The following is a 26,744-nucleotide window of genomic DNA, read 5'->3' as shown; positions in this document are numbered from 1 at the left end:
AGAACTTTTTCTAAAGCCTAAGAGAAGAATTTTCAGATAACAAAAATTGAAAATATCGAAATGTCTCTAAAAGATAACATTTTTTAAATTTCAAAATTATTCGAAGAACCCAAAAAGACTTGTTTGCCACGTCAGTCGATGAGATTAGGAGGGAGGAGATACTGTCATCGCGATAAGAAAGATGCACAGACAATCAGAACCGAACGTGTCAGAGCCTCTAATCGACTGGTAAGAAGACAAACAACGAATCCGTCCGTTCTCATGATTATCGGTGCCAATGAGATCAGATGACCTTGTCTCCATGGCAGTACCTCCTCCCAATCTCATCCACTGACTTGGCAAACAAATCGTCCCTTATTCTGTGTGTTCTCTTCAGACACGTTTTCTATTGATTCTTGCAATGCCTCCTGGTTTTCCCTTATTACGTTTACCGGAAAATGTTGTGTTATCAGTATTTCGAAGCCTGGAAGCAATTGAACAGTGAGTTAACTGTTAATTTATTTTCATATTGAATATGTTTCCAGAATACTACTTTCTATTTTATCAATGCGAACGAAGAAAATCGTGTGCTCGTTGAACCTCCACTCTAAGAAAATCTCATTAGACGCGTGTGCATCGTGTGGATTGGAAATCCGATTCTATTCCTGCGTAATAAGCGTGACATTCGACAAATTCGAAAAAAATGAGAGAGAAATTGTAGAGATAGAGAGACCAGAGAGTGTCAAATTGCATGTGGCACGAAAAGTTAACTACAGAGTTGAATATGAGGATTATCAATGGGAGAATGGAACATTTGAAGTGAGAGATTACATTGATCATTTCATGGAAATACTACATCACGATTGGATTGATGAATTGACTGTTAGGAGTGATCATGCTTATCCACCAGAGGAAATTCAACAGCTTGTAAACGGATTAGAGATAAGAGAACTTTCTTTTTCTCATGACGGAAATTTGAGAATTTCTGATGACGGCATGATAATTTATTTGAATGCGATAAGGCCTTCACGTAGCTTTTATTTGGATCAAACCCCGCTTTTCGTCTGGAATCACTCCAGGATGAGCCAATTTTTTGTTCAAAATCTTGATTATATTGTGATAGGAGACGCTCCTTTATTAACTCTTGACGACTTGTTACTTATGAATGTTTCGGAGATTCAAATCAATAGAACTCGGATGATCGAAAAAGATTTCAATCGGTTTTTGAAGCATTGGATCGCCGGATCGAATCCAAGATTGAAGTATCTTATGGTTGGAGGTGATTTGACAATTGAAGATAGAGAGGAGTACGAGAGGGAGTTATTGCAAGGAATAGAGCACAGAAAGATACCTGATGAGGAGGAGAGAACCTGCGTGAGACGAATGGGTACATACGAGGAACGTACGGAAACAGTTTCAGGTGGTTCTTATATTAGAAGAAAAGATGGGACTGAGGCTATCGTCCACGCTAAGTATCTTCGGTTTCATTTGATTCTCCAAGAGTTTTTGAATGATTAAATTTCTGATGATGTCTATTTCCACTGCTATCCATAATTTCTGCTTCCTCTTCTATAATCCTTCTCAATAAACTCAGTATGCTGTTTCTAAATTTTCTCGTTTCTTAAACTTTTTTCTTCCTTCTATTCCATGTCTTTTAACCTTTTCTTTCTCACTTTTTCTACTCTATGAGTGATTGTATATTCTACTTTTCAATAAACATTATTCAACTAAAGTCTATTAAGGCTAAAGTTCCAAGAATTGAGGTACAAGTTTGTGTTTCAAAGTCGCGTAATAATGCGGCAGCCAATCTTATGTGTTTCACCTGGTATCTATCGTGTATGGTCTTTGCTTCTCACTTTCGGAACATTTTTCAAAGCAAGAAATAAAAAGAGGAAATACAGCACATGAAGAAAGTTCACGTTTTTAAGGATAACAGACACGGACATATTGAACTCTCAACTCTTAATTTTTACGTACCTCGCGTGCGTATTCAAAACAAAAATATGTAAAAACTATTAAATCATCTTTACAAACACCAGATTCTGTATGTTTATGTGTCTGTCGCCGATCCTACCGTCCTTCCTACTGAACCGATTTTCTTCAAATTTGGACCAAAAGATCAGAAATTTTCTCTTAATGATGCCCGTCTATTTTTTTAGTTAAAACAAATCTCAACTAGGTCACTAGGTGAAAAAACGTGGTTTTCAAGCCTTTCAGTGGCTGTCGTTTCCGAAATAGGGAAATAGGAGTTCACGGGGAAAATAATTATAGAACTTTTTCTTTCTTCAAATGAATTCATTTCTTCAAATTGTGATGTAGAAAAGGAGGTTTAGTCGCCGTCAGGCGACGTGAACCGACTGGTTTAATTCAATCAGGCTCAGCTGTTTGACTGTTCAGAAGACAAACAACGAGTCAGTCCATTCCCACGGGTGCCAATGAGATCTGATGACCTTGACAGTGACCTTGACAGTTCCTCCCTCCCAATCTCACTCGCTGACGTGGCAAACAAGTCTTCAAGTCTTCCCTCATTCTGTGTTGTCTTCAGACACGTTTTTTTTTATTGATTCCTGCAATGCCTCCCAGTTTCCCATTGTTTCTTCTGCCGGACAATGTTGTCTTATCAGTATTTCGAAGCATGGAAGTGGTTGAGCAGTGAGTTAACTTTTACTTTATTTGTATATTGAAATTATTCCCAGAATGCTACTTTCCGTGGTGTCAATGCGAGCCAAGAAAATTGTGTGCTCGTTGAACTTTGACCCTAGGAAAATCTCATTAGACACGTGTGCATTGTGTAAATTGGAATTCCGATCATATTCCTTCTATATCAGCTTGAGCTTCGAAAAATTTGAAAAAGACGCTGAGAGAGAACTTGTGGAGATAGAGAGACCAGAAATAGTCGAATTCTACGTTGCACGATTAGTTGGCAACAGAATTGAATCTGAGAAGTATCAATGGGAGAATGGAACATTTGAAGTGAGAGATTACATCGATCATTTCATGGAGATATTCCACCACGATTGTATTGATGAATTGACTGTTAAGAGAGAGGATGCTTATCCACTAGAGTCAATTCAACAACTTATTAATGGATTGGAGATAAGAGAACTTAAAATTTATGAAAGAAATTCTGAAGACGACGTGATGAACCGTTTGAATGCAATTAAGCCTTCTCGTACCCTTTATTTGGAGCGAAGCCCGTCTTTCGTCTGGAATCACACCAAGATGAGCCAATTTTTCATTCAAAACCTTGATTATATTGAGATAGGAACAGCATCTTCATTGACTCTTGACGACTTGTTACTTATGAACATCTCGGAAATTAAAATCAATAAAACTCGGATGACCGGGAAAGATTTCAATCGGTTTATAAAGCATTGGATCTCTGGATCGAATCCGAGACTGAGGTATCTTACGGTCGGAGGTCAATTGACAGATGGGTACGAAAAGGAGCAGTACGAGAGGGAGTTGTTGCAAGGAATATACCACCGAAAGATGGCGGATGGGAAAAAGAGACCCTTCGTGAGATATATGGGTTTATACGAAGAACGTACGGAAACAATTCCAGGTGGTTCTTATATTAGAAGAAAAGATGGGACTGAGGCTACCGTCCATTTTGAGTATCTTCGGTTTCATTTGATTCTCCAATAGTTTTTGAATATTCAATATTCTGTCTCTCGTTTTTCCCATTCTCTTCCTTACAAAGTTCTTTCATTTAACTGTTCCTTCTTCTATAATAGTTTTCAATAAACTCTAAATGATGTTTTTATGTTTTCCTTTTTCTAATTTTGTTCCTTCTATAACATTCCATGTCTCTTAACCGTTTCCTGTCCCTTTTTTACTCTATCAGTAATTTCATTCAGTGTTTTCCCCTTTCAGATCTGTATATTCTACTTTCAATAAACATTATTCAACTATTAAATCATTTTATTCAATCAGGCTCAGTTGTTTGACTGGTAAGAAGACAAATAATGAGTCAGTACATTCCCCAAGGGTGACAATGAGATTTGATGACGTCATGACAGAACCTCCTCCCTCCCAATCTCATCGACTAACGTGGCAAACAAATCTTCTCTTATTCTGTGTGTTCTCTTCAAACACATTTTCTATTGATTCCTGCAATGTCTCCCGGTTTTCCTTTATTCCGTCTGCCCGACAATGTTGTTTTATCAGTATTTCAAAGCCTGGAATTGGTTGAGCAGTGAGTTAACTTTTACTTTATATTCATATTGAATTTATTTCCAGAATACTACTTTCCATGGTATCAATGCGATCTAAGAAAATCGTGTGCTCGTTGAACCTTCTCCCTGAATGTGAAGAAATCTCATTATACAAGTATGCATCGTGTCATTTGCTATTCCAACTCTATCCCTTCAGAATACGCGTGACATTCAAAAAATTTGAAAAAGACGCTGAGAGAGAACTTGTGGGGATAGAGAGACCAGAAATAGTCGAATTCCACGTGTCACAAATAGTTGGCAACAGATACGAATCTGAGCAGTATCAATGGGAGAATCGAACATTCGAAGTGAGAGATTTCATTGATCATTTCATGGAGATACTCCATCACGATTGGATTGATGAATTGACTGTTGTGAAAGAGGATGCTTATCCACCAGAGTCGATTCAACAACTTATTAATGGATTGGAATTAAGACAATTTAAAATTTATGAACAAAATTCTGAAGACGACATGATGACATATTTGAATGCGATAAAACCTACACGTAGCCTTCATTTGGAGCGAAGCCCGCTTTTCGTCTGGAATCACACTAAGATGAGCCAATTTTTCATTCAAAATCTCAATCTTATTGATATAGGAAAAGCATATTCATTGACTCTTGACGACTTGCTTCTTATGAATACTTCGGAGATTCAAATCGTTACAACTCGGATGACCGGAAAAGATTTCAATCGGTTTTTGAAGCATTGGATCGCTGGATCGAATCCGAGACTGAGGTATCTTTGGATTGGATGTGAATTGACAGATGATTTTGATGAGGAGCAGTACGAGAGGGATTTGTTGCAAGGAATAGACCATCGAAAGATGGCGGATGGGGAAGAGAGGACCTACGGGAGACATATGGGTTTATACGAAGAAAGTACGGAAACAATTTCAGGTGGTTCTTATATTAGAAGAAAAGATGGGACTGAGGCTATCGTCTTCTCTGAAGAAATTTTTTTTCATTTGATTCTCCAATAGTTTGTGAATATTCAAATTTCTGTTTCCCGTATTTTCCATTCTCATGCTGACAAAGTTCTTTTATTTATCTGCTCCTTCTTCTATAATTCTTTTCAATAAACTCAATATGTTGTATTTAAATTTTCTTGTTTCTAAATCCTTTTTTGTTCTTTCTATAACATTCCATGTCTCTGAACCGTCCTCTTTATTACTCTATGAATGCTTTTATTCAGTTTTTTTCTCTTCAGATCTGTACACTCTACTTGTCAATAAACATTATTCAAAAATAAAATTATTTAATTGTATTTATTTATTGTAGGAGGGACATGCCACTTAGGCTACACCAGTATAAGGGGATTTTCATTCAATCAATTCATATATGTTTCACAGAAAATATGAGATTGGAACCGAACGTTTTGTTTTAATCACTATTTCAACTGTTTCAGAATTTTGATCTGGTAGTTGTGACTTCTCTGAAATTGCATTGTGCCTGAAAAGCATAAACTTTCAGTTTAGAACTTTGTTTTACAAGGGAATCCCAAGCACTTGTAAATTTGGATTTGATGAAACTTTGGTGGGAGATCAAGGACCCCTCCTATAGAGCTCCCTCAAAATATACTTTCCGGAAGGTTCCATATGTTTCAATAAAAGTGGATTTTGGTGCTTTGATTCACTTTTGTTTTCCCGGTTCCCAACTTTCTCTAATAGCTTGATTTCGTTTTTGAAAATTAAAAAAATAATCCAAATAGTCAATCAATAGCCACATTTCGCATGTAAAGGCCAAAAGTTTATACCCACATCTAAAATTTTGTATGGACTATACAGATCATATGCTCACAAATTTGGTATTTTTCCAATGAAAGTAGTTATAATTTATCAACTGTTGGCCAATAGTCAATTTATTCAATTTCTGTGGTGTTTTCAAATTAAAATAAGAATCAGGCCCAAAATAAAATAAACATACAGTAGCGAGCATAAGTGAGTATACCTCCATACTTTCATATGTATCTCAGCTGAAACAAGTTCGTTTTGCATAAACTTTTTTTTCAAAGATAGCTGAAGTGACCAGTAAAATTGACAAAAGTTTTTTGTTTCAAGTGATCAGATGATTTTTTAAGATTATTGATTTTTCCTGATCTTGATTTCAAAATCCGAAAAAAAAACTTTTTATTTTTGTACTGGACCCTATGATTTTTTGAGTCCAAAATGTTGAGCAACGTTCATAAAAACAAAGTATAATGTTAGAATGCTTCTGTGAATCTTGACCATCGTGCTACAGCTTCAGAAGTCCAAAATGGTATGCTCGGCTAAATCATCATAACTTATCGAAAAATGATTCAAATTGGTTGAAAAGTGCGGGAAAACATGCGTATTATGTTTATCAACAATCTTATATTTAAAAATAATAATTTTGAAAAAAAAATTTTTCGAATTTTTTTCACTCGAAAAATTTTGGTTTCCAACTTTTGCTCAATTTTTTATGTTTTTTGATTATAAAACAGTAACAATTTGCGAGTTTGAGTTGAATTTTACATGAAACATCAAATTTAGATTTACATTAATTTAATTACAGCTGTTTCAAAATCAAAAAACATGAAAAATTGGGAAAAAGTTGGAAATAAAAAATTTTCGAGTGAAAAAAATTCGAAAATTTTTTTTCTCAAAAACATTATTTCTAATTATAAGATTGTTAATAAACATGATACGCATCTTTTCCAACATTTTTCGGCTTATTCGACCCATTTTTCGATAAGTTATGATGATTTAGCCGAGCATACCATTTTGGACTTCTGAAGCTGTAGCACGATGGTCAAGATTCACAGAAGCATTCTAACATTATACTTTGTTTTTATGAACGTTGCTCAACATTTTGGACTCAAAAAATCATAGAGTGCAGTTCAAAAATAAAAAGTTTTTTTTCAGATTTTCAAATCAAGATCAGGAAAAATCGATAATCAAAAAAATCATCTGATCACTTGAAACAAAAAACTTATGTCGATTTTACTGGATACTTCAGCTATCTTTGAAAAAAAAGTTTATGCAAAACGGACTTGTTTCAGCTGAGATACATATGAAAGTATGGAGGTATACTCACTTATGCTCGCTACTGTACAACGAGAAAGGCGAGAATAAATATGTAAGATGAACTACAACAACATGTTCCAGTTTTGGAGAAAAAACATATTTTTCTAGTCTCCTTCCGCTGCGGAAGGAAGTTGGGATACCTTCTGAAATATCGCTTCTTTCCAAAACATTTTTTTCTCGATAACGTTTTAGTTGCCCGCGTACGAATACGGGGTGATAGGGTCCTGATAAAATATGACGACAAAGAACACAGTTTCTTACAATAAATTTACTTTATTGCAAGAAAATAAATAAAGAGAGCGTAAAACTTACAAAACAATAGTTAAAACAACCAACGCTAAAACTAGAACTAACTCTGAAAGCCAACCGACTCCAGAAACTACTTGTTGCCACGTGGAGTACACGTGTCCACGTGAACTGACGCGCTGAGGTTACGGTAGGCGCGTGAGGCTTTGACGGAGTGTCGTTGCGTATTTATTGTGAGGACTCGGAGACTACAGGGTTATGAGGGTACCTTGCCACCGGCAACTTTTTAAAAGGAATATATATTTTCAGTGGTTCTCAGAAGAAGTTTGATGTTTTCTCTATTAAGAACTGTTCGAAATGAAACTGGAACTAATGAGAACCGGCTAAAAGACGGTTGTACGGTTCATTCCCAAATTTTTTTCATCAATGATTGGTTGGCAAGAGGGAATCAAGTTAAAAAGAGAATAGGAATCGTCAACATGGATGTGGAGGATATCTTTCAACATTTAAAAGAAAGTGGGTGTATCCGTGAGCTGGTAGCGGAGTTAAGAGAACAACGGGAATCCGACAGAAGAGCTGCTAGAAGAGCTGTTAGGAAAGAAAGGCAGGAGATCAAACGTCGTATTAGGTCACAGAAGAAAAAATGGGAGATGGTGCAAGAGGAGCTTCAAATTGCTAGGAAACGTAAGATGAGAAGTCAAAGAAAAACCAGGAAGTTATATAGAACAAAGATGAAGAAAGCAAAAGATCGACATTGGCTAAAGTTTCGGGAATTGAAGTACAAATTCGTGTTTTGTACTCGAGTAATAATGCGGCCGCCAATCTTGTGTGTTTCACCTGGTATCAATCGTGTAAGGTCCTTGCTTGTTACTTTCGAAACTTCTTTTAAAGCAAGAAACAAGAAAAGGAAATACAGTAAATGAAGGAAGTTCACGTTTTTAAGGATAACAGACACGGACATATTGAACTCTCAACTCTTAATTTTCACGTACCTTGCGTGCGTATTCAAAATAAATAAATAAATTAATTAATTAATTAATATCATTAGACCTAGATTTGATGGTTCTGATTTGTACCAGTTCTATTTGGGACAGTTCTGATTTGTGTTCTCACCCACAAGGACTACACGGATCACGGAATTAATTCTGTTAACAAGAACGTGCTTATTTTCTTTTTTGCGTTATTCTCATTTTCAGACAAAAAAATTGAAAAGATACACAAAGTCTCTGAAAGAGAACATTCAAAATTTGAAATAACCCTGGTTTCCAAAACTCTCTCTCAAAAAGGCGCCTACGGCGCGCCAGCATTCCTCGGTCATTTTGATCTTCCAAAAACCTTCCAGAAAACAACTTTCATCTCTCCTTCTTATTATTCCATAGATTACATCTTGCCCTCCCCCCTTCTCTATATTTTTCAATTGTCCATTTCCGGCTCGATTCCTTATTCTCTTCTTTTTTCTTCTTTTTTTTCGTTTCCAGCATTCCAATTTCACACCTTTCTCTTCTTTTTTTCCTATAAAAATTCAGGAGTTGTCCGTATGGAATGTGCATCTGAAGCGGTATGTCAACGGAGGGATAAAGAGATCTGCTATCTCGGATGGATCCTTTTATTCTCTTGGTTGATTATGGTCATTTATATTACAAAGGTACATTTCGATCTTTTGATTTTTTGGTCTTTTGATTCCTGGGGTGTCTTGAAGTGCTTGTAGACTTTATATGACTTTGTAATATGCTGATAGCAAAGATAAAAGCGTCTGGCGCGCCTTCGGCGCTACCGCTACCTAACTTCGAATTTCGATTATTCCTTAATGGAGGCTGGACTACTATGACTTTTAAGAAAAAAGGAGAGTTTGTCAATAAGAATTTTTGGATTAGTTTTAGAACTGGAACTGCCCGTAGGCTGGAATATCCCAAAACTAAAAAATAAATTAGACCTATGAATCGGAAGACCTGGGAGCTAGAAACGGATTCAGTTTTGTTTGTTCCAGACAAAGTTGAATTCGAAAATGCTCATTGAAATGGAAATAGTGTTTTTCTTCAATCTGTTTTTTTGGATTTAATGTTCGATGGAATTCATTTGAATAGGATGTAAGAATACACTTGAAAGTTTGGATTTAAAAAAAACGTTATCAACTTTGGCTATTTCCAGTGGAAAATGAGACACTTTGACAGCGCATTTCAGTGTCACCTGATTGTCCGACAAACTAAACTTTGTATAGGTTGGAAGGAACAAAAATAGGACATAATTTTTGTAGTTGATCAATTTTTCTGTAGGGACACTACCATGAAAGTTACAGGTTGTCAAAGCCATTTCTCCCTGAAACCGACCAATTTCAGTGCATACTAGCGAAACTTTGGAGCTTTTCACTTTGACAACCTGTAACTTTCAAGATAGTCTCCCTACAAAAAAATGATAAACTACAAAAATGATGTGCTTTTTTTACACTGTTACAACATTGAGCTTATCGAACAGTCAGATGGCACAGAAATACACTGTCAAAGTTGTTCATTTTTCACTGAAAACAACCAGTTGATTAACTTTTGAATGGTACTGTACCATTGGTCATCAGTAACAGATATGCAGAAATTTTAACTCGGGTTACGGGTTACGGTAGTACTGTAGGGCTACTGATGACTAATGATACATTTTGAAAAATATTGCTAGCACCCATACCAGGACGAGCGGCAACGGAAAATTTCGGCAACCCGGCAATCCGGCAATTGCCGATTTCAAAAACCGGCAATTTTCGGCAGTTTTCTGCAACTTTTGGCAATATGTAACAATAAGGGTTTTCCTAAGTCAGGAGAAAAAATGCGAGCAAAGTACACTTTATTTTGCCAGTGACTGTTTTTTTTTGACTAAATGAGAGTATTTTCCAATTTTTTTGAAAAATATTCAAAAAATTCTATTAGAAAAGCAAAAAATATCGATTTTTGTATCACTTTTGTCGAATTCAGCCTAAAATTGAACAGATTTAGAAAAAAACCTTCAAAAACCAGTGCCGAAAAAAGTCGGCAACCCGGCAGGCAACGGCAATGCATTAAAAAAAGTCGGCGATTCCGGCGATTCGGCAACACGGCAAAGGCATTGCCGCTCGTCCTTGACCCATACGTGCTCAAGTCTCACTGAGAATGCGTTATATGATTTCTTTATTTTAATTGAAGTTTAGTGTGTACAATTATTAGATGTGAGAAATTGTGGTTGTCTTCAATTACGAGCGTATAGCTCTTTAGTAATGTCTTGTGCGAATAGTTGCCAACTACAAAATGTAGCCCAAATATTTTTCTGTAACATACATAAAATTCATAGCAATTTGACTATACGTGACTCCACAACACCTTCTCAAACTTTCCCCCAATTTTCTCTCTTCTTTCTCAATTTCTAGCGGATATCCTTAAGTAGACTTTCCGTTAGAATTTTCCAGAAGTCTAGTCCCCCAACTACTTGATCTTTTCAGTATTCCCTCAAAAAAGTCACGTCCGTTTCAGGAGATCTGGTTTGGCGCCCCTCTGTCCACCCCTTCAACTTCCCTGAATTCACTTTCACGTGACGTGAAAACGACGTCTTCTCGAAGAAGAAGGAAACTATCCGATGATGACGTCATCGAACTGGATTTCATCCGGAATTAATTACAGGAGAAAGGCCAATATGCAAATTATACTCAAGTGTCCCCCCTCCCCTTTTTCTTCTTTTTTTTCACTTTTTTTCAAAAAAAAAGTTTGCACCCAAATTCACGTCTTTCCTGAACAACCTACTTCTAAATGTCTATACTCTGTCTTACTGTACTCATCTGGGTTACTGTAGTTACAGTATCCCATGCGTGTGCACCACACGGTGTATCTCAGCCGTGGACAAAAACAACGAATGTCAACAATCATCATCATCATCATACAGTTGAGAATATCTATTTTGGTAGGTCAAATTTTGTTTTTTATGGGGAGGAAGGCATCTGGATGACAGAAAGACAGAAAATGAGTCTGGCGCACCATTGGCGCGTTGAAATTGTGGGGAAATCTGGACAAAAAGGCGCACAGACATACTAAATTGTGTCTGGCGCACCTTCGACGCGTTTCAGTAAATGCTCTCTTCATGGTCTCAAGAGTTTAGATTTGTGAATTTATGACGGACATTCGGACATGGCGTACAGACATACAGAATGACACTGAAATTCCAAGTCTGGTGCGCCTTTGGCGCGATTTATATCATATTTTTGGATGTTTGGCCCCAAAAGCATACAGACAGACATCCGGACATCAGGATCTACAGATAGACAAACAGAAAGTAAAAAAAACAAGTGTCTGGGGTGCCTTTGGCGCGATTTTGCATAATATTTTCGGATTGTTTAGACGAATTTAGCTAGATGACATGAACACATCCGGACATCAGAATCTACAGAAAGACAAACAGAAAATAGAAAACCAGTGTCTGGGGCGCCTTTGACGTGTTACGATCACTAGGGGTGTTATTTGAAAATCATATGTCTGGCGCGTCTTTGGCGCTTTTTGGTAGTTTGTTTGGATTTATTCACCATCCGACACTATGTTTTATGCAACATTTTCCAATTTCCAGACAACCGAACAATCTACAACAAAATAGTGGAAATCGAGAAACGTATCGATAGAATTGAGGAAATGGAGAAAATGATACCGTTGGAACCGGAAAAACCGAAGAATCCATTAGTTGTGAATCCACCAGTGAAGCCACCAGTTGACCCAGGGAATCCAACAATTCATCCAGTGGAACCACCGAAAAAGACTGATGAGGTTACTGTACCAGAGAAGGAGGAGGAGCCAGAGCCGGAGCCAGATAAGGAGAAAAGCGAGTATCTTCGGATATGATCAAGTGTGCTCTATTGGACATTCGGAAAATGTCCAATTGAGCACACTTGCTCTTCCTTCATACCGCCTAATCTTCCATTTTCAGATTGCCTGTCGTGTCCTTCCAAACCGCCCGTCTTAGAAGACTGTGAGAGTTGTGTGTCTGTGATAACATCGCCTCCATTCGAGTATTATGCGTGTAAAGCTGTCGAGATAAAATGTGCAGATGGAGCGAAGAAATTGAAGATTTCGGAGAGCAACACAAGATTTATTGTTGAGAATAAATTCATGTTGGAGTGTCGCAAAGGTGGGTTAAATGTTAGGTTTTTGTGATGGTCTCGAGAAACGCATCAGTCATACAGTACCGTCCAAAAAGGTTGTAACCTTTAGCCGTTTTCAGTATAAATTGTCCACTTTTGAGAGTGTGTCATGGTAATACTGATTGTCACATAGAGTAGGTTTTCGTTGAATCATACAGATCAAAAGCAGATATCCATTTTTGTAGTTGACACCTTTTTTATACGAAAACTTCGTAGAGTTATAGTAATTTTAAGTCAACAGGTCAAAAATCGCACTATTTTGCACTGAAATTTGTCGATTTGAGGTATAAATTACATTGTTGATCTGTAACTCTCTAGGGAGTGTCCGTACAAAGAAGTTATCAACTACAAAAAATGGAGTTCTATTCTTGGTCAGCTCGATCCATAAAAATTTATTTTGTCGGAGTTTTACTATGACACACTCTCAAAGTTGGGCATTTTCAACTGAAAAAGGGAAAATTTGATTTTTTTTTGGAGAGGTACTGTATGTCTATGCTTTGGAAATTTATCATTTTGGTAGACCCAGAAGTTCCAGATTTTTTCGAAAATCCGACGAAAATGAGTCAGTATCGGGAAAACATCAATGCCGCTATTTTTTTCGCTTTTTCAAAAAAAAATCTCCGACTTCGCGGAAAAGCTCCAAAAATGCTTCAATTTTTAGACACCGGCGATTTTTGGCGCATTTCTGGGTACCCTGTCAAATTCAAATTCTTTACCTAAAATATCAAATATTTTTCCAGGTGACTGGGTGCTCACAGCCGCCCATCAGGAGCACAAAATCGACACGATAAGTTGTCTAACAATGTGATTTTTTTCTCTTTTTCTTCCAATTTCTGTACAAAAAATATTTTCTTTAAATAAATAAATAATTTATTCATTTACACCTAAAACATTTTGTCTCCCTGCCTTCTTTATAGATCTTGCATCTGAAGCCCCGCCCACATGTCTCACAGCTGATAGTCTCAATATCATAGTTGATGTCATCCAACACTCGATCCGTCACCACTATCGCCGCTTTTCCAGCCACCAATCCAGCCGAGGCTCCGCCCAAAAACGAGCCCACAGCCGTCCCGATACCGGGCATGATCAGAGAACCTACTGCACCGCCTGAATTTTTTTTTTGAAATTTTCCATAAATTCTCAATAGAGCGCATTTCATTTCCACCCACCAATTGCTGCTCCACTCCAACCTCCGAGCACACCTCCGGCTACAGTAGCCGTTGAGCATACTGTATTTCTTGTCGTATTCTGTCCTATATCGTTGATAACACTTCCAGTGACTTTCAGGCCGTCCCACGCCCATCCTGCTGCTGTTCCCATTGTGGCGAGCCATCCAGAAGACTGAAAAATAAAAAAATGAAGAGGGAAAAAAAGACAAAAAAGATTTGTCACGGGTGGGGGTTGAACCAGGGACTGTTCGGGTGGGAGACAAAAATGTTACCAGTACGCTAATCGGGATACTGCAAAAGGGGAAGGGAGGCCGTATAGGAAAGTGGGCATTGCGGGAAGTAGGCGGCAAGGGATGTGCGGAAATAAAAATTTCGGAAATTTCGGAAATCGGAACTTTTCCGAATTTCATTTTCGGAAATTTTGGAACTTGGAAATTTTCCGAATTATTCTTTTCGGAAATTCCGGAAATTTCGAAAACTCGGTTTTTCAAACTTTTCATAGTCAAAATCCAATAAATATGCAGTAAAAACTAAAAATTTTGTAAATTTTGCCGACGGAAAACAATTTTTTTTCAATTTCCAAACCTATTTTACCATGAGGAATAAAGAAAAAGAAGAAAACATATTTTGGCCTGAGAGGGAATTGAACCCGCATTAGTAGATTGTGAGACAAAAATGTTATCCACTACACGATGCCGATCACTGAGAGGGATGGGGGCAGGGTTGTACACAAAACTCTTGATTTTAATTTTTTTTGCGCGTTCGGAGAATTTTCAAAGAAAACATACCGTCGCCTGGCTTCCAGGGATCACATCTGATGATGAAGACATCTGGAAATGTATATTTTTTTAAATAAAAAAAAGATCTAATCAAAAGTAAAACGAAAGAATCGATAAGTACATACATATGACATCTGAAATAAGAAAATAAAATAAGAAAACAATAAGAATGAGAAATAGAAAAAGAAGAACTCGGAGACGCAGACAGTGTCAATGTGTGACCATCGTTTCTGTCTGTTGCTCTCGTCTCTCTTGATTTTTCTCTCTATTTCCAAGGTTATTTCTTCCTCGTGAACAAGAAATGAGGAAGATTACGTGTTCTGGCGGATTCTGGCGGGAAACAATTTGAATTTGAATTGGGAAGCGTGGATCCATACTCACCGGGAAAGTTTGAAAGGACATCGGAAGGTTTATGGATGGAAGGGGATAACGGAGCATCGCTGGCACATTTTCAAAAATTCAAATCGCTTTTACAACTTGGCCCTTTGAGAATCAATTAAAAAAAAAGAGCAAAGCAAAATACAGACTATTTTAATGATTTCTAAGCATATTCCGTATGTCAGAAAATAAAAATTTTATATTACCGTAAAAACTGTAATAGAAGCACCCCTTTATTTGAGGCGCCCCTCTAATAGAGGCGCACCTTAAAAAGCGGTTTGAATAATAGTGGCGCACCCTTAATACGTTTCGAAAATTTTTTCTGGTTTTCAGTCATTCTTTTTCAAAGTTCGTGAAATAACACAACTAAAACCCAACTTTTTCGTTCAAAGCACTGCAAATTTGGGGATTTTCGTGTAATTTTGTCCGAGAAAATGTTAGTTTGGTTGAAAATTATTCACTTAAAAGTTGAAAAAATAATCAATCGAACAGGTTGAAAAATAGAGGCGCACCCTCTATTAGAAGCGCCCCTGTAATAGAGGCGCATCTGCGAACGGTGGTTGAAAAATAGAGGCGCATGCGCTTCTATTACAGTTTTTACGGTATGTTGTGTTTATTTCTTGCTCTGCATCATACAATATGATGAATAAAATTGTAAAAGCAATTTGAATTTTCAAAATTTTGGCAACGAAGCACTGATATCCCCTTCCATCCATAAACCTTCCGCCGTCCTTCCAAACTTTCCCGTTGAGTATACCGAAGGTCCTCTCGATTCAAAAAAAAAGCGGGAAAACGCCATTTTTCAGTGAAGCGCGTTTGCGTTTCAGTTTTTTTCAGCAAAAACACTGGGTCTAAAACTCTAATCAAGCTCGTTCCTCAACAATAATCTATAGGATACAGGGCAGTAGGGCAACGGAGTTATTTCAATAAGTACAGTAACCTGAAATGTTATTCTAGAAAAAGAATAAAAGAGTTGATAAATCGTTTTTGTATTTTATTGATCAGAAAACAGAAAAATCGTAATTATGATTAACAAAATGGAAGATGGACATGTAGGGACAATAAACCCGAACGAAGGAAAATGAGTAGTTTCGCATTTAGACAACATTAATCTCTGGCTCAATTTCTTCCTGATCTTTCTCTTCTACTTTAACGGAAGGTTGGGGTGGAAATGAAAGAGGTGAGAAGCATGGAAAGCCAAGAGGAAATGGAAATGGGTTGGGAGGTAGGACTCCAGTGGTGAATTGAGAGAAATAGGGAAGAGTATATATGAAAGGATTGATGGGTGTGGAAGTTGGAAAATGAGAATTCGGGAATACTGGAGGTGGAAGACGTGGCATTAATGGAGAAACAAAAGCAGTTATTGATTTCTTTGGTTGAGGAGAGGAGACTTGAGAAGTACTTTCATCTGTAGTTGAGTCATCTGCAGACGGAGACCTTCTCTTCCGGTCTCCTTGACTTCCTTCTCTTAATCCTTTGGCATATGGATTGAATTGAATCTTGAGTTTTTTGACAGCATCGTTCTGAAAAGAGAGAGAATAAGTGTGAATAAAAAGATGAGAAACATCGATTACATGAAAGTTCACACATGTGTTAATACACGTGTTAATGCAACAACAAAAGTTATCTAGATATGCATTCAGTAGTTGTGTTTTCGGGTGTTACCTGGTATGCAGTGACAGCTATGAATTCTGTGTAGTCGAGTCGTACTGAGGTGACGAGACGAGTTGATGGTTGAGGGATTCCAATTGGTGTCTCGGATTGGCTTTCGTAAACAGAAAGCACGGGCGTGTATTTATGCATTGAGTGAAGGAAGATCTAAAATATCAGTAAATACAGTACCGCTCAAAAGTATATTAAGTTTAGCCTTTTTCAGTTAAAAATGCCCAACTTCGAGAGTGTGTCATAGTAAAACTAACTGTCCCACAAAATAAATTTTTATGGGATCGAACAGACCAAGAGTAGAAATCCATTTTTGTAGTTGTCAACTTTTTTATACAAACACTCCCTAGAGAGTTATAGTAAATTTTTGGAAAAAATTTCTTTGTCGAAACGTAACTTGCTAGGAATTGCCCGTACCAAAAAGTTGTCAACTATAAAAATAGAGGTCTGTTCTTGATCTGTTGGATCCAATAAAAACGTTATTTTGTGTGACAGTTAGTTTTACCATGACACACTCTCAAAGTTGGGCGTTTTTAACTGAAAAAGGCTAAACTTATTATACTTTTGAGCGGTACTGTACTTTGAGTTTAAGGACATTTTAGATAACTTACCATAGAAGCATTCGACGAATCAACGCTGTTTGTAATTTTGACACGGTCGAAACAGATCGGATTGGTCATCCAGTCTCTGGAATTAATGGATAAACTGCGGAACTTTCTCAACTATGATTGTTCTATTAGCATTCCAATAAACTCACTTTCCACTTCTCACACCATCTGGATGCCACAGCTTCTTTGGTTCTTCGTGCTGTTCAGCTTTTCCAGATTTCATCCATTCTCCACTACTGAATTTATATCGACAATCATCCGACTGCTCGATATGAAGCATCATTGCATAAAGCTTGTTCTGACAGAGTCCTCGAATCACGTATTCCAATTTTGGAAACAATTTTCTTCCGGACTTCATCACAATCATTTCATTTCTGTGAGAATGAAACAGTTTCCATAGTCTATCTTGTTCTTCTTTGAGTGATATTTGTACTTGATTCGACATTTTTTAACTGGAAATCAAAACAGGTTTATTGAGTAATCAAAGTCTGAAAAACAAGAATCCGAAAAAATAGGAACGTAGCGTGAATAACTCTTAGTTGTGAGCAAAGATTATCGGTCGACAATGTCTAGCCGCGTTGTCACGCCTAAATGGGCGGAGACTCGAGATACGGTATCTCTGTGTTAAGGTGCGAGAATCTTTCTGCACTCAATCGATAGAATGTATGAGATAGGCGTGGTTTTTTAGGAGTTTCGCGGTTGAGTGAAAGAGTTATATCAACGGTTTATGAAGAGTTTAGGAGACAAAACTCATAACGGATGCCAGGAAATTTACTAGAGGAAATCTTTGGATCGGGACAAATCAGCCATTATAAAACTTCTTCTTTGAATTACGGTAATAGAAAATTTACAATAAATTTCAAAAAATCATCTCAAATTTCTTATTTTTTTCAATTCAAAAAGAAGACACTTGGATAGATTTATCATTTTATTGTTCCTCACTGAAAATACAGTAGAGATATTGTCAAGAAGATGCCATTAAATGCAGTTCATGGCCTGCCTAAACAAATAAAGTGGGTTATTGCTGATATCGAGATTCTGGATATCAGAATGAATCAAATTTTCAGAGAAAATTGAACTCAACCGAATTCTGCAAATGCCTGAATAAGTTTTAAAAATGACAGAAATAGGAATATTGAGAATACGGTGGCCACTGTTTCAAAAAGCTCTGGGTGGAGATGACATCTAAACTAAACAATAAGTGGGAACGGACTCATGATCATTTGATTTGTTTCGGGCGGATAGTTGTAAAAAGTGTGAACTATGCACATGTGCGAGGACGTGTTCTTCAACTTCAGATGATTAAAAAATGTTTTAACAAAAACTACAAAACTGTGATTAAGAAAACTCAACAATGAATTGAGAAAAGATAGCATTGCGGGATTATTGAATGGAAAAAAGAGGCATTCTCACGTTAAGACTGTTCTTCCCACGATATAATAGACTGAATACTCGAAAATAGTTGTAAATCTCTGATCTATCTTTTACCTTGACAGGAGGGTGCTTCTTTTTACAACTATCTTCGAATAAGATAAGCTAAAACAACATCATCAACAAGACCGTAAACGTACTCTTTGGAATTTTACAATGGGAAACTGAGGAATGAGAATATTTGGTTTGGATGGAGTTTACTCCAGGTGAGACGAATGACCTTAAGACACATTCTCTGTGAAACTCGAGCACCTAGCTGTTATCCACTGCACAGAAAAAAGTCAAACTGGTTTTTATGAGTTGGTATTATGCATAGGTGGTACCTAAACAACTAATAACACATTGGTCTATATTTCATTTGGCTCCGCCCCCTACCGTCTAAAATAGCCCCTATGAAGGGTGAAAATTCTTTTAAAAAATCTGTAAGTTTTTTCGATTAAATTTTGACGGGAACCAATAAAAAACGTTATTTTGAGCACTTTTTGTGTTCAGACCATATTTTTAGCGCTTCAGATTCTGAATCTACATAAAATTTGGAGTAAAAATAAAATTTTCGAAAATTGCATATTTTGCTCTGTAGAAAAACTAGGTACCCCGAGATTTTTGACCGGACACTGCCTATATAACTCCAAATTTTATGAAGATTCCGAATCTGAAAAGATCTCACCTAAACAAATAATGTTTTTTTTTGAGATATAAGCAAAAGTTTGAAAAAATTCCCAAAATTTCATGAAAATGTCATTTTTTCTCGGTGAAAATGAAGCGCTAAAAATATGGTCTGAACACAAAAAGTGCTCAAAATAACGTTTTTTATTGATTCCCGTCAAAATTTAATCGAAAAAACTTACAGATTTTTAAAAAGAATTTTCACCCCTCATAGGGGCTATTTTAGACGGTAGGGGGCGGAGCCAAATGAAATATAGACCAATGTGTTATTAGTTGTTTAGGTACCACCTATGCATAATACCAACTCATAAAAACCGGTTTGACTTTTTTCTGTACATCGCCATGCTCGCGTTTCACAGAGCGTGTGTCTTAAGTGTGAATAGACGGCGGCTTTTAAGAATCGAATTCGCACTTTTTATTATCTGATGAATTGTGACATTCGTTGTTGTCAATTCAGTTGTTTCAAGACATGAGGCATACAGTATGCCAACATGACACGCGTTCCACTAGAACAATAGAATTGTCATGAAAAATAATAATTTTATTCAATCACTTCTACACATTCACTTCTTCGGCTCATTTAGAAGAAACATCTGCGATTCATATACAATCATCAAAGAGGAGTCGGTTTGAAATCCCGCAAAATGAAAACCGTTTGTCGGAATTGCGTGATTATTCACTGAAAGAGGGCCTGTTCCATGTTACATCACCATCTACATGAGTCCAGCCGGGTGCCGACTGTCGGCTGTAAACTTGAGCAGACGTACAACTGGCGCATTGCGAGGCGGCTCTTTTTATGTTGTTGCATAACGAAAATGGATGGATCATAGCAGAGAAGAGAAGAGAAGTAGTTGTTGTGAAGTTTCTTAAATAATCTTGTTGGTTAATGTCAGAGCTGAACTCCGCCCGTTGTCGTTTTCCAAATAAATCAGAACTCTCTACTACAACAAAAATAGGAAAATGAACAATGTTGAACTCAAGGTGTTCGACCACTGAAACCTCTATTCTCGCATTCAAATTTATTTATAAATCATCGAATATCTTTCTGCAAACTGAAGCTGAAAGTTCGAGAACAGAGTTGCGCGGAAGTGGTTTTTTCTAAAAGGGAAGTCGGAAGTCGGAAGTCGGAAGTAAAATTTCTAATCCGGAAGTCGGAAGTTGGAAGTAGATTTTTTCGCAAAGATTAAAAAACTCCTAGAAAAAGTTCATAAAATTCGTGAAAATCAGTGAAAAATTAGTTTTTGGCTGAAGAAAAACTTGTTTTCTGTCCTTTTAGACCATTTTTCTTTGTATTTCTGCAAAATATACTTTTCGGAAATTCCACAATTATGGAATGACGGAAGTCGGAAGTAAACATCCGAAAACGGAAGTCGGAAGCTGGAAGTCGGAAGTAAAATTTTCAAAACGGAAGTCGGAAGCCGGAAGTCGGAAGTGAAAAACAGCCCGGAAGTCGGAAGTCGGAAGTCGGAATTCCGCGCAACTCTGTTCGAGAAGTATAATGTAGCTCATATTGAACTTTTTGTAACATCGATATAAAAATGATTTCCGAAAAAAATGTCTGCAAAATGCTCAAAATCCCAACGTGATCAGAGTGATTTTTGACCGAACTTTTACTTTTGTAGTTCTAGGCCACCGGAAGTTTTTTTCCGTCGAATTTGAGATTGTTCTCAAATTTCCATTGGGTTTTCAATGTTGCACATCCATTGATATTGATGTAAATATGCTTAAAAATAGAATAAATGACAACGTGAAGAACTTTTAAAAATCTTATTTATTCTTCAAAAAATGAGAAACGTGTAAACTCCTTCTTGCCACGTCGAAAAATCCAATTCACCACTTTTTGCAGTTCTTTTTCAAATACTTTGTTTTTTTTTCGGATTCAGTTTGATCTTTTTCTTCGCACTCCACACAATTTTGACTGGTATGTTTTTCAGATGCCTGTATTTACATCCCAGCGTGCATGGGGGTGGAATGTAGAACACGCGTACATCCCAATAATAAATTAATACTGTGGAAAAATAAAGTTTCGACAAGGATTTTCCAAAGCAGTTTCGCGGACTGAAACGCTGAAACGATAATTTCTTAACAAGCAACTCTGAATTTTAAGACAAAATCATATTTTAATCGTTGTTTTCAACATTTTTATTGTATATTTTCATATTTTTCATGTTTATTCAATCAAATACGATATTTCTCAAAATTTGTTTCGAGTTTAAAAATCAGCTGAAATTTCATCCGCGCCACTTGCAGGTGAAGCTCCGCCCACAACTCCCTGCCGCACTTGCCTGTCAGCCCGAGAAAACTCTTTTGAAAATCCTTATCGAAACTTTCTTTTTTTCACAGTAGACGTAATTTTTGTGTTATTCTAGAGTGGAATTTTCCCGCGAAAAATCAAAAACTAAAAAATATTATTTCCCAGAAAATATGAATGATGTTATTCTGGAAACAAGCGAGTCAATTGCAACTTCTGAAGACACATATCAATGCATCCAAAAGGTTAGCGTGATTTAAGCCATAGCATAACATGATTTATTTTCAGGACTTAGATTTCATCAGGCATTGTGCGGAGAAACTGGCGAAATCAAATGATCCAGTAGACAAGGAATTATTTGATGAGCTATACTTGGAAATTAGTCAGATAGCAATGAAGTGGAAAGAGAGATTCCCCAAATACATACCGACATTAACTTCTCAAATAGATACGAACACCCATGGAAAAGATGACAAAGTTCGTGCTGGATTCCCGTCAAAAAAAGTTTGTAAAAGTGTATTTTTGTCTCCATAACAACTAGATTTCAGCGCCGTCGTGTTGTGAAACAAGTGAGACCAAATTATTCGGATATCGATGAAGACAACATCTGAAAAATATGGTGGTGTCTGCACTTGCTGTAATTCAGACTACATTGAACTTGAATCATTTTAAAGTTTTCTCTAATTACTTGAAAATTACCGTCTACTGATCTTGTTAGTTCTTTGGAAGTAGTGTCGAAGCAGAAAACATGTTTTTGTTGTTCACAGTTGTGCATTTTCCAATATACCGGAAAATCTGTATTACAACGGCACCGCGTGACCTATATCATTAGAAAGCTGAGAAAACACTGATTCCAAATATATATTCAGTTTTTGCCCTCAAGGCCCGATATTCGAGAAAACGAGGTCAAAGTTTGGACCACTGACAAGTTATCACCTTACCGAAAAGTCATACTAGAATCAGCGTAATTAACAACCTCAAAATAGCGAATAGGACGCCCAAAAATTTCTCTTCCTGTTACTTTTCCAGAATTTCTGAATCCTTAAATTTCTCTTGGGGGCAGTTGAAAAATATAACGGCATCCCGTTGTAATAAGTACAGTTTTTACGGTAATAACTAATTAACTACTAATAAACTAAAAATTCATTGTAATATTTCAGTAATTTACAGAACTTCATCAGTAGTCCATTTTATAGGCAGAAGCGCTAGACTATGACAAAATCAAACTTTGTTTCTGAAAATTGGGTCACGTAGATATTAGTTATGACGTGTTTTATAAAATTTCACAATTATGGATATCTGATTTCACAGGCTTTTAGATTTTTCGTGTTTCCCTTTCCGAAAAAATTCAGTTTCACAATAATCTTGGTTTCATAACTTACAGTCCGAAAACCATTTTTCCAGTTGAAAATTCAGAATACCAAGCCCCGCCCCCCATAATCGTTTATGAGCAACCTGATACCATATCAAATTACTCAATTCAGTCAAGTCCTGCTGTTATCCAATACGTATTTCGAATATAAACAAATTCTAAACAACTCGCTCTCCACCCACCTCATTCATAGCTGCCAACTATCTTCTTGCCATTTGTAATGAAAATTCTCATATTTTTTGTGTTCATTTTTGTTTTCTACCTTCCTATCCAAAAGAAACATGTGAATTCTCAACAACAAGGAATCGATTCAGAGGACGGTGACGCTGCAAGTAAGCTCTATTGAGAACTCTGTTTTTTAAATAATGATGAAATTCCAGCGTTTTTCAACAAGAGTTACTCCGAGCATCAGTCTAGTCTGGAGCTAAAAATATTCCGTGGCTATAATCCGAAAACCCGCCCAGTCAAGAATATCTCCCAGCCTATTGTAGTAGATGTTCACTGGCATATTATCCACGTGTCGATTAATCAATTAGAACAGACAATGACAGTTCATGGGCATATTTATATGGTAAGTGTGGGGATGCTGGGGTACCTGAAAGTCAAGCCAGTAGAATATTTAAAATCTCCATAAAATTTCTGAAATTTTGAGCCCCATATCGACTATATTCCGAAATGATCGAAAACCGGTCCCATATTTCCGGCGCCTTTTGAACTGAATATAAAAGTTGTCCGAATCTAGTCAATATGGGGCTCAAAATTTTGGAAAGTTGATGGGAATTTTGAATATGACACTTATTTTTGCTCCAGGTGACCCCGGGTGTCCAAAAAGTTTAATTTTGAGAAGAAGAATTTCGCAGAAATGGGACAAGTGGGACATTGGGGGTACCTGGTAGTCATAGGAATAAAATGTTTGAAATCTTTATAAAATTTCTGAAATTTTAAGCCCCATATCGGCTATTTTCCGATAAAATCAAAAAACCGGTCCATATTTTGGCGCCTTTTGAACTGAAAACAAAAGTAGTCCGAATCTAGTCAATATGGGGCTCAAAATTTTGGAAATTTCATGGAAATTCCAAATATGATGTTCGTTTTTGTCCAGATGTCCCCGATGTCCCAAAAGTGTAGTTTTGAGAAGAAGAATATTCAACAAACCAAAATTTTCAGAGATGGTACGACGAATTCCTAGTCTGGGACCCTAAAGACTTCAACGGAATTCATTACGCTCGAGTCAAGAAGTGGCAAGTCTGGCAGCCAAAAATCAAGGTTTCCAATAGGTAAGACGGCCTGACTATTCCTAGACCACCTAATTCTCTTCCAGCGCCTCCGGTCTCGGTTCCGCTTTCGACTTCTCCACCAGTGCTCACGTCATAATCCAAATGATAGAAAAAGATCGTGCAAAAGTGGAAATGTATCCGACATTCTCTATCAAAGTCGGTTGTTCATTTGATTTCGGTGATTTTCCAAATGACGCCAACAAGTGTGCAGTCAACTTGTTCTCCACGGCGACAATGAACGAGGTGCAACTTCAGAATCTGTATTCCATTCCGCCAACATTAAGCTTCGGTGAGTAACAGTGTCTGTCTGTGTGTCTGTATTTATATCCGGATGCCCATTCAGGTTGGGAGGAACAAAAAATGAAGCGGATCATATCCGATTTCAAAATCCAAAACGTCTCGTGCTCCTCGTTCTACTATAGTCAAGGAAACATAAGTAACACTGCTCCAGTCACTGGTTTCGATGCTGGAATTACTTGGTCGATGTTGGCAATTACAGTCAATTTTGTGCGACATTCTCCGCTGTTTTTCAGCGCTATTTTGGCACCGTGTTGGGTGAGTTTAAAAATGATTGGCGTCAAGGATCACTAACTTGGTTAGTGTATTTAGGTGTGACCTGATTGCCCGACAAATATTATTTTGCACGGGTTGGGCAGAACAAAAATATCACATCATTTTTGTAGTTGATCTTTTTTTGTAGGGGACACTATCTTGAAAGTTACAGTTTGCAAATAGAAAAGCTCTAAAATGCTGCTAATTCGCACTGAAATTAGTCGATTTCAGGGGATAAATTTCTTTGATGACCTGTAGCTTTCATGGTAGTGTCTCTACAAAAAAGTGGCTAACTACAAAAATGATGTACTATTTTTGCTCTGTTCAGCCCATACAAAATTGAGTTTATCGGACAATCGGGTGACACCGAAATACACTGTCAAAGTTGGTAATTTTCCACTGAAAGCCAAAGTTCATAACCTTTGGATCGGTACTGTAACTGTCCCTCTCCAAACCTGACCCTTTCCAGAAACGCTGTTTTCAGATCTAGAAAAACGGGCGGTTCTAAAAAGGAACAGTTCTGGAAAGAATTTCTGGTAATTCTTCTGATAGTGATAACCCGGCGGTTCTTCTCAGAGACAATACCAGATTCTCATCCTAGTTGGTTACATAAAGACCTGCGAGCTGATATAAAGCATGACTACCAAACCTCTCATTCTCCGATTAATTCATTCCCCATTCAGATCACCGCCGTCATCACTGTCCTATCCTTCTACATCATTTCCATTCCACTCTCCATCTACATGCTCATCATGAACACCTACGTCCAGATGATATTCTTCAATGATTTCACCAAAAAACTTCCGTTGACCCTATCCAAAACTCCTCCATCTGTCACTTTATTCCACACTCTCGTGATTTCAAACGGAGCTATGATATTCGTTCAAGCACTGCTTCTCACTTTTCAACATCATCGATTGGTGGTCCCCCTTCCATTGCAGAAGATTTATATTGTCAAGGAATACATGCCGATGATGTTCAAGGAGGAGGCTGTTGTCAAAAAAGAAGGTATGTTTTTCTGGGTTACTGCACTTTTGGGGTTACTGTAGTTTTGGGTTATTGCAGCTTTCGGTTACGGTACTTTAGTAAAACAAACAACTGTATTCACAAGGAATTAGTAGCCCGTTTTAGCTAAACAACGAGAAAAAACCCACAAAAGCAAAAGAGAAACGACGATTATTTAAGAGGAACCAATACAATTTATATCAAAACCACGTTTGATGTAAATTAAATTTGAAACGCGCAAAAACCACACAAAACGCAACTGTTTGAGGAATAATCTATTTATTCCAATGCCAAGCGGCTAAAAACCCAATAAAACAATAATAAACTATAACTTTGCTCTAAAAACCAAAGAGAGAGGTTAAATCTACTAACGAGAATAACGGAGCATCTAACGTGCCTCCGCCAGCGCCCAAGAGTGTCGAAATTCTCCATTCAAAAGCGAAATTGACAAAATAGCTGCAAGAAATGCGCGTGCGCCCGTAGGTCAACGCGGCAACACAGTGACATACGGAGGGAGTCTAGAAACTCAAGTGACTTTAAAGAAATTTTTTGGAAGAGCACACGGTCCCAACCGTACACTTTCAGGGTTACTGTATGATTCCAAACGTTTCAGAGGCCACCAACAACTGGGGAGATTGGGTGAAGACTGCGAGACCACTATTCGGTTTGATCCTGCTCATATTTTATGTTATTGTGTTTGTTCTTTTTGCTTTTATAGGAATTTGAGATAACTGTCTTATGTCTTGAAATTGGTAAACTCTTTAAAAAAATTTATTTTGGTGAATAAAAAGGTTTGGAATACTGACTACACTTTCGACAAGGAACAATTTAAAAAAATTTCGCGGGCTGAAACACGCAAGCTGTGGGCGGAGCTTAAACTGCAAGCGGCGCGGATGAATTTCAGATGATTTCTTCACGATCAACACGGAATATATAGGTAAAATCGTATTTTAATCGTTGTTTCCGAC

The 26,744-nt window shown here is 37.2% G+C and overlaps 8 protein-coding genes across 8 annotated transcripts; 6 read left to right on the top strand and 2 right to left on the bottom strand.

Moving 5' to 3' along the window:
• Positions 1 to 546: 546 nt before the first annotated feature.
• On the top strand, positions 547 to 1,497 carry GCK72_009152 (uncharacterized protein; the record flags this gene model as incomplete). Its single annotated transcript, XM_003103168.2, has 1 exon — positions 547 to 1,497. The coding sequence occupies one exon, from the start codon at positions 547 to 549 to the stop codon at positions 1,495 to 1,497; it is 951 nt and encodes a 316-aa protein (XP_003103216.2).
• Positions 1,498 to 2,676: 1,179 nt separating this feature from the next.
• Positions 2,677 to 3,627, top strand: GCK72_009151 (uncharacterized protein; the record flags this gene model as incomplete). The annotated part of the gene is made up of 1 exon (XM_003103204.2): positions 2,677 to 3,627. One exon carries the CDS (start codon positions 2,677 to 2,679, stop codon positions 3,625 to 3,627), a length of 951 nt encoding a protein of 316 aa, XP_003103252.2.
• A 607-nt stretch (positions 3,628 to 4,234) lies between these two features.
• Positions 4,235 to 5,179, top strand: GCK72_009150 (uncharacterized protein; the record flags this gene model as incomplete). The annotated part of the gene is made up of 1 exon (XM_003103119.2): positions 4,235 to 5,179. The coding sequence occupies one exon, from the start codon at positions 4,235 to 4,237 to the stop codon at positions 5,177 to 5,179; it is 945 nt and encodes a 314-aa protein (XP_003103167.2).
• A 6,071-nt stretch (positions 5,180 to 11,250) lies between these two features.
• On the top strand, positions 11,251 to 12,327 carry GCK72_009149 (uncharacterized protein; the record flags this gene model as incomplete). Its single annotated transcript, XM_003103149.2, has 2 exons — positions 11,251 to 11,401; positions 12,059 to 12,327. The coding sequence occupies 2 exons, from the start codon at positions 11,251 to 11,253 to the stop codon at positions 12,325 to 12,327; spliced, it is 420 nt and encodes a 139-aa protein (XP_003103197.2).
• Positions 12,328 to 13,500: 1,173 nt separating this feature from the next.
• Positions 13,501 to 15,012, bottom strand: GCK72_009148 (uncharacterized protein; the record flags this gene model as incomplete). Its single annotated transcript, XM_003103173.2, has 4 exons — positions 13,501 to 13,733; positions 13,796 to 13,967; positions 14,584 to 14,625; positions 14,956 to 15,012. The coding sequence occupies 4 exons, from the start codon at positions 15,010 to 15,012 to the stop codon at positions 13,501 to 13,503; spliced, it is 504 nt and encodes a 167-aa protein (XP_003103221.2).
• Positions 15,013 to 16,049: 1,037 nt separating this feature from the next.
• Positions 16,050 to 17,667, bottom strand: GCK72_009147 (uncharacterized protein; the record flags this gene model as incomplete). Its single annotated transcript, XM_003103131.2, has 4 exons — positions 16,050 to 16,475; positions 16,618 to 16,770; positions 17,226 to 17,301; positions 17,372 to 17,667. The coding sequence occupies 4 exons, from the start codon at positions 17,665 to 17,667 to the stop codon at positions 16,050 to 16,052; spliced, it is 951 nt and encodes a 316-aa protein (XP_003103179.2).
• A 4,076-nt stretch (positions 17,668 to 21,743) lies between these two features.
• GCK72_009146 (uncharacterized protein) lies at positions 21,744 to 22,181 on the top strand (the record flags this gene model as incomplete). The annotated part of the gene is made up of 3 exons (XM_003103172.2): positions 21,744 to 21,815; positions 21,859 to 22,074; positions 22,119 to 22,181. 3 exons carry the CDS (start codon positions 21,744 to 21,746, stop codon positions 22,179 to 22,181), a joined length of 351 nt encoding a protein of 116 aa, XP_003103220.2.
• Positions 22,182 to 23,162: 981 nt separating this feature from the next.
• On the top strand, positions 23,163 to 26,502 carry GCK72_009145 (uncharacterized protein; the record flags this gene model as incomplete). Its single annotated transcript, XM_003103124.2, has 7 exons — positions 23,163 to 23,274; positions 23,323 to 23,513; positions 24,110 to 24,219; positions 24,264 to 24,508; positions 24,563 to 24,774; positions 25,455 to 25,779; positions 26,390 to 26,502. 7 exons carry the CDS (start codon positions 23,163 to 23,165, stop codon positions 26,500 to 26,502), a joined length of 1,308 nt encoding a protein of 435 aa, XP_003103172.2.
• Positions 26,503 to 26,744: the final 242 nt, after the last annotated feature.

The sequence above is a fragment of the Caenorhabditis remanei genome, chromosome III (assembly GCF_010183535.1).
Source record: "Caenorhabditis remanei strain PX506 chromosome III, whole genome shotgun sequence".
NCBI lineage: Eukaryota > Metazoa > Nematoda > Chromadorea > Rhabditida > Rhabditidae > Caenorhabditis > Caenorhabditis remanei.
Note: the sequence above shows the minus strand (reverse complement) of the source record. Positions and strands in the feature narration are given on the sequence as shown.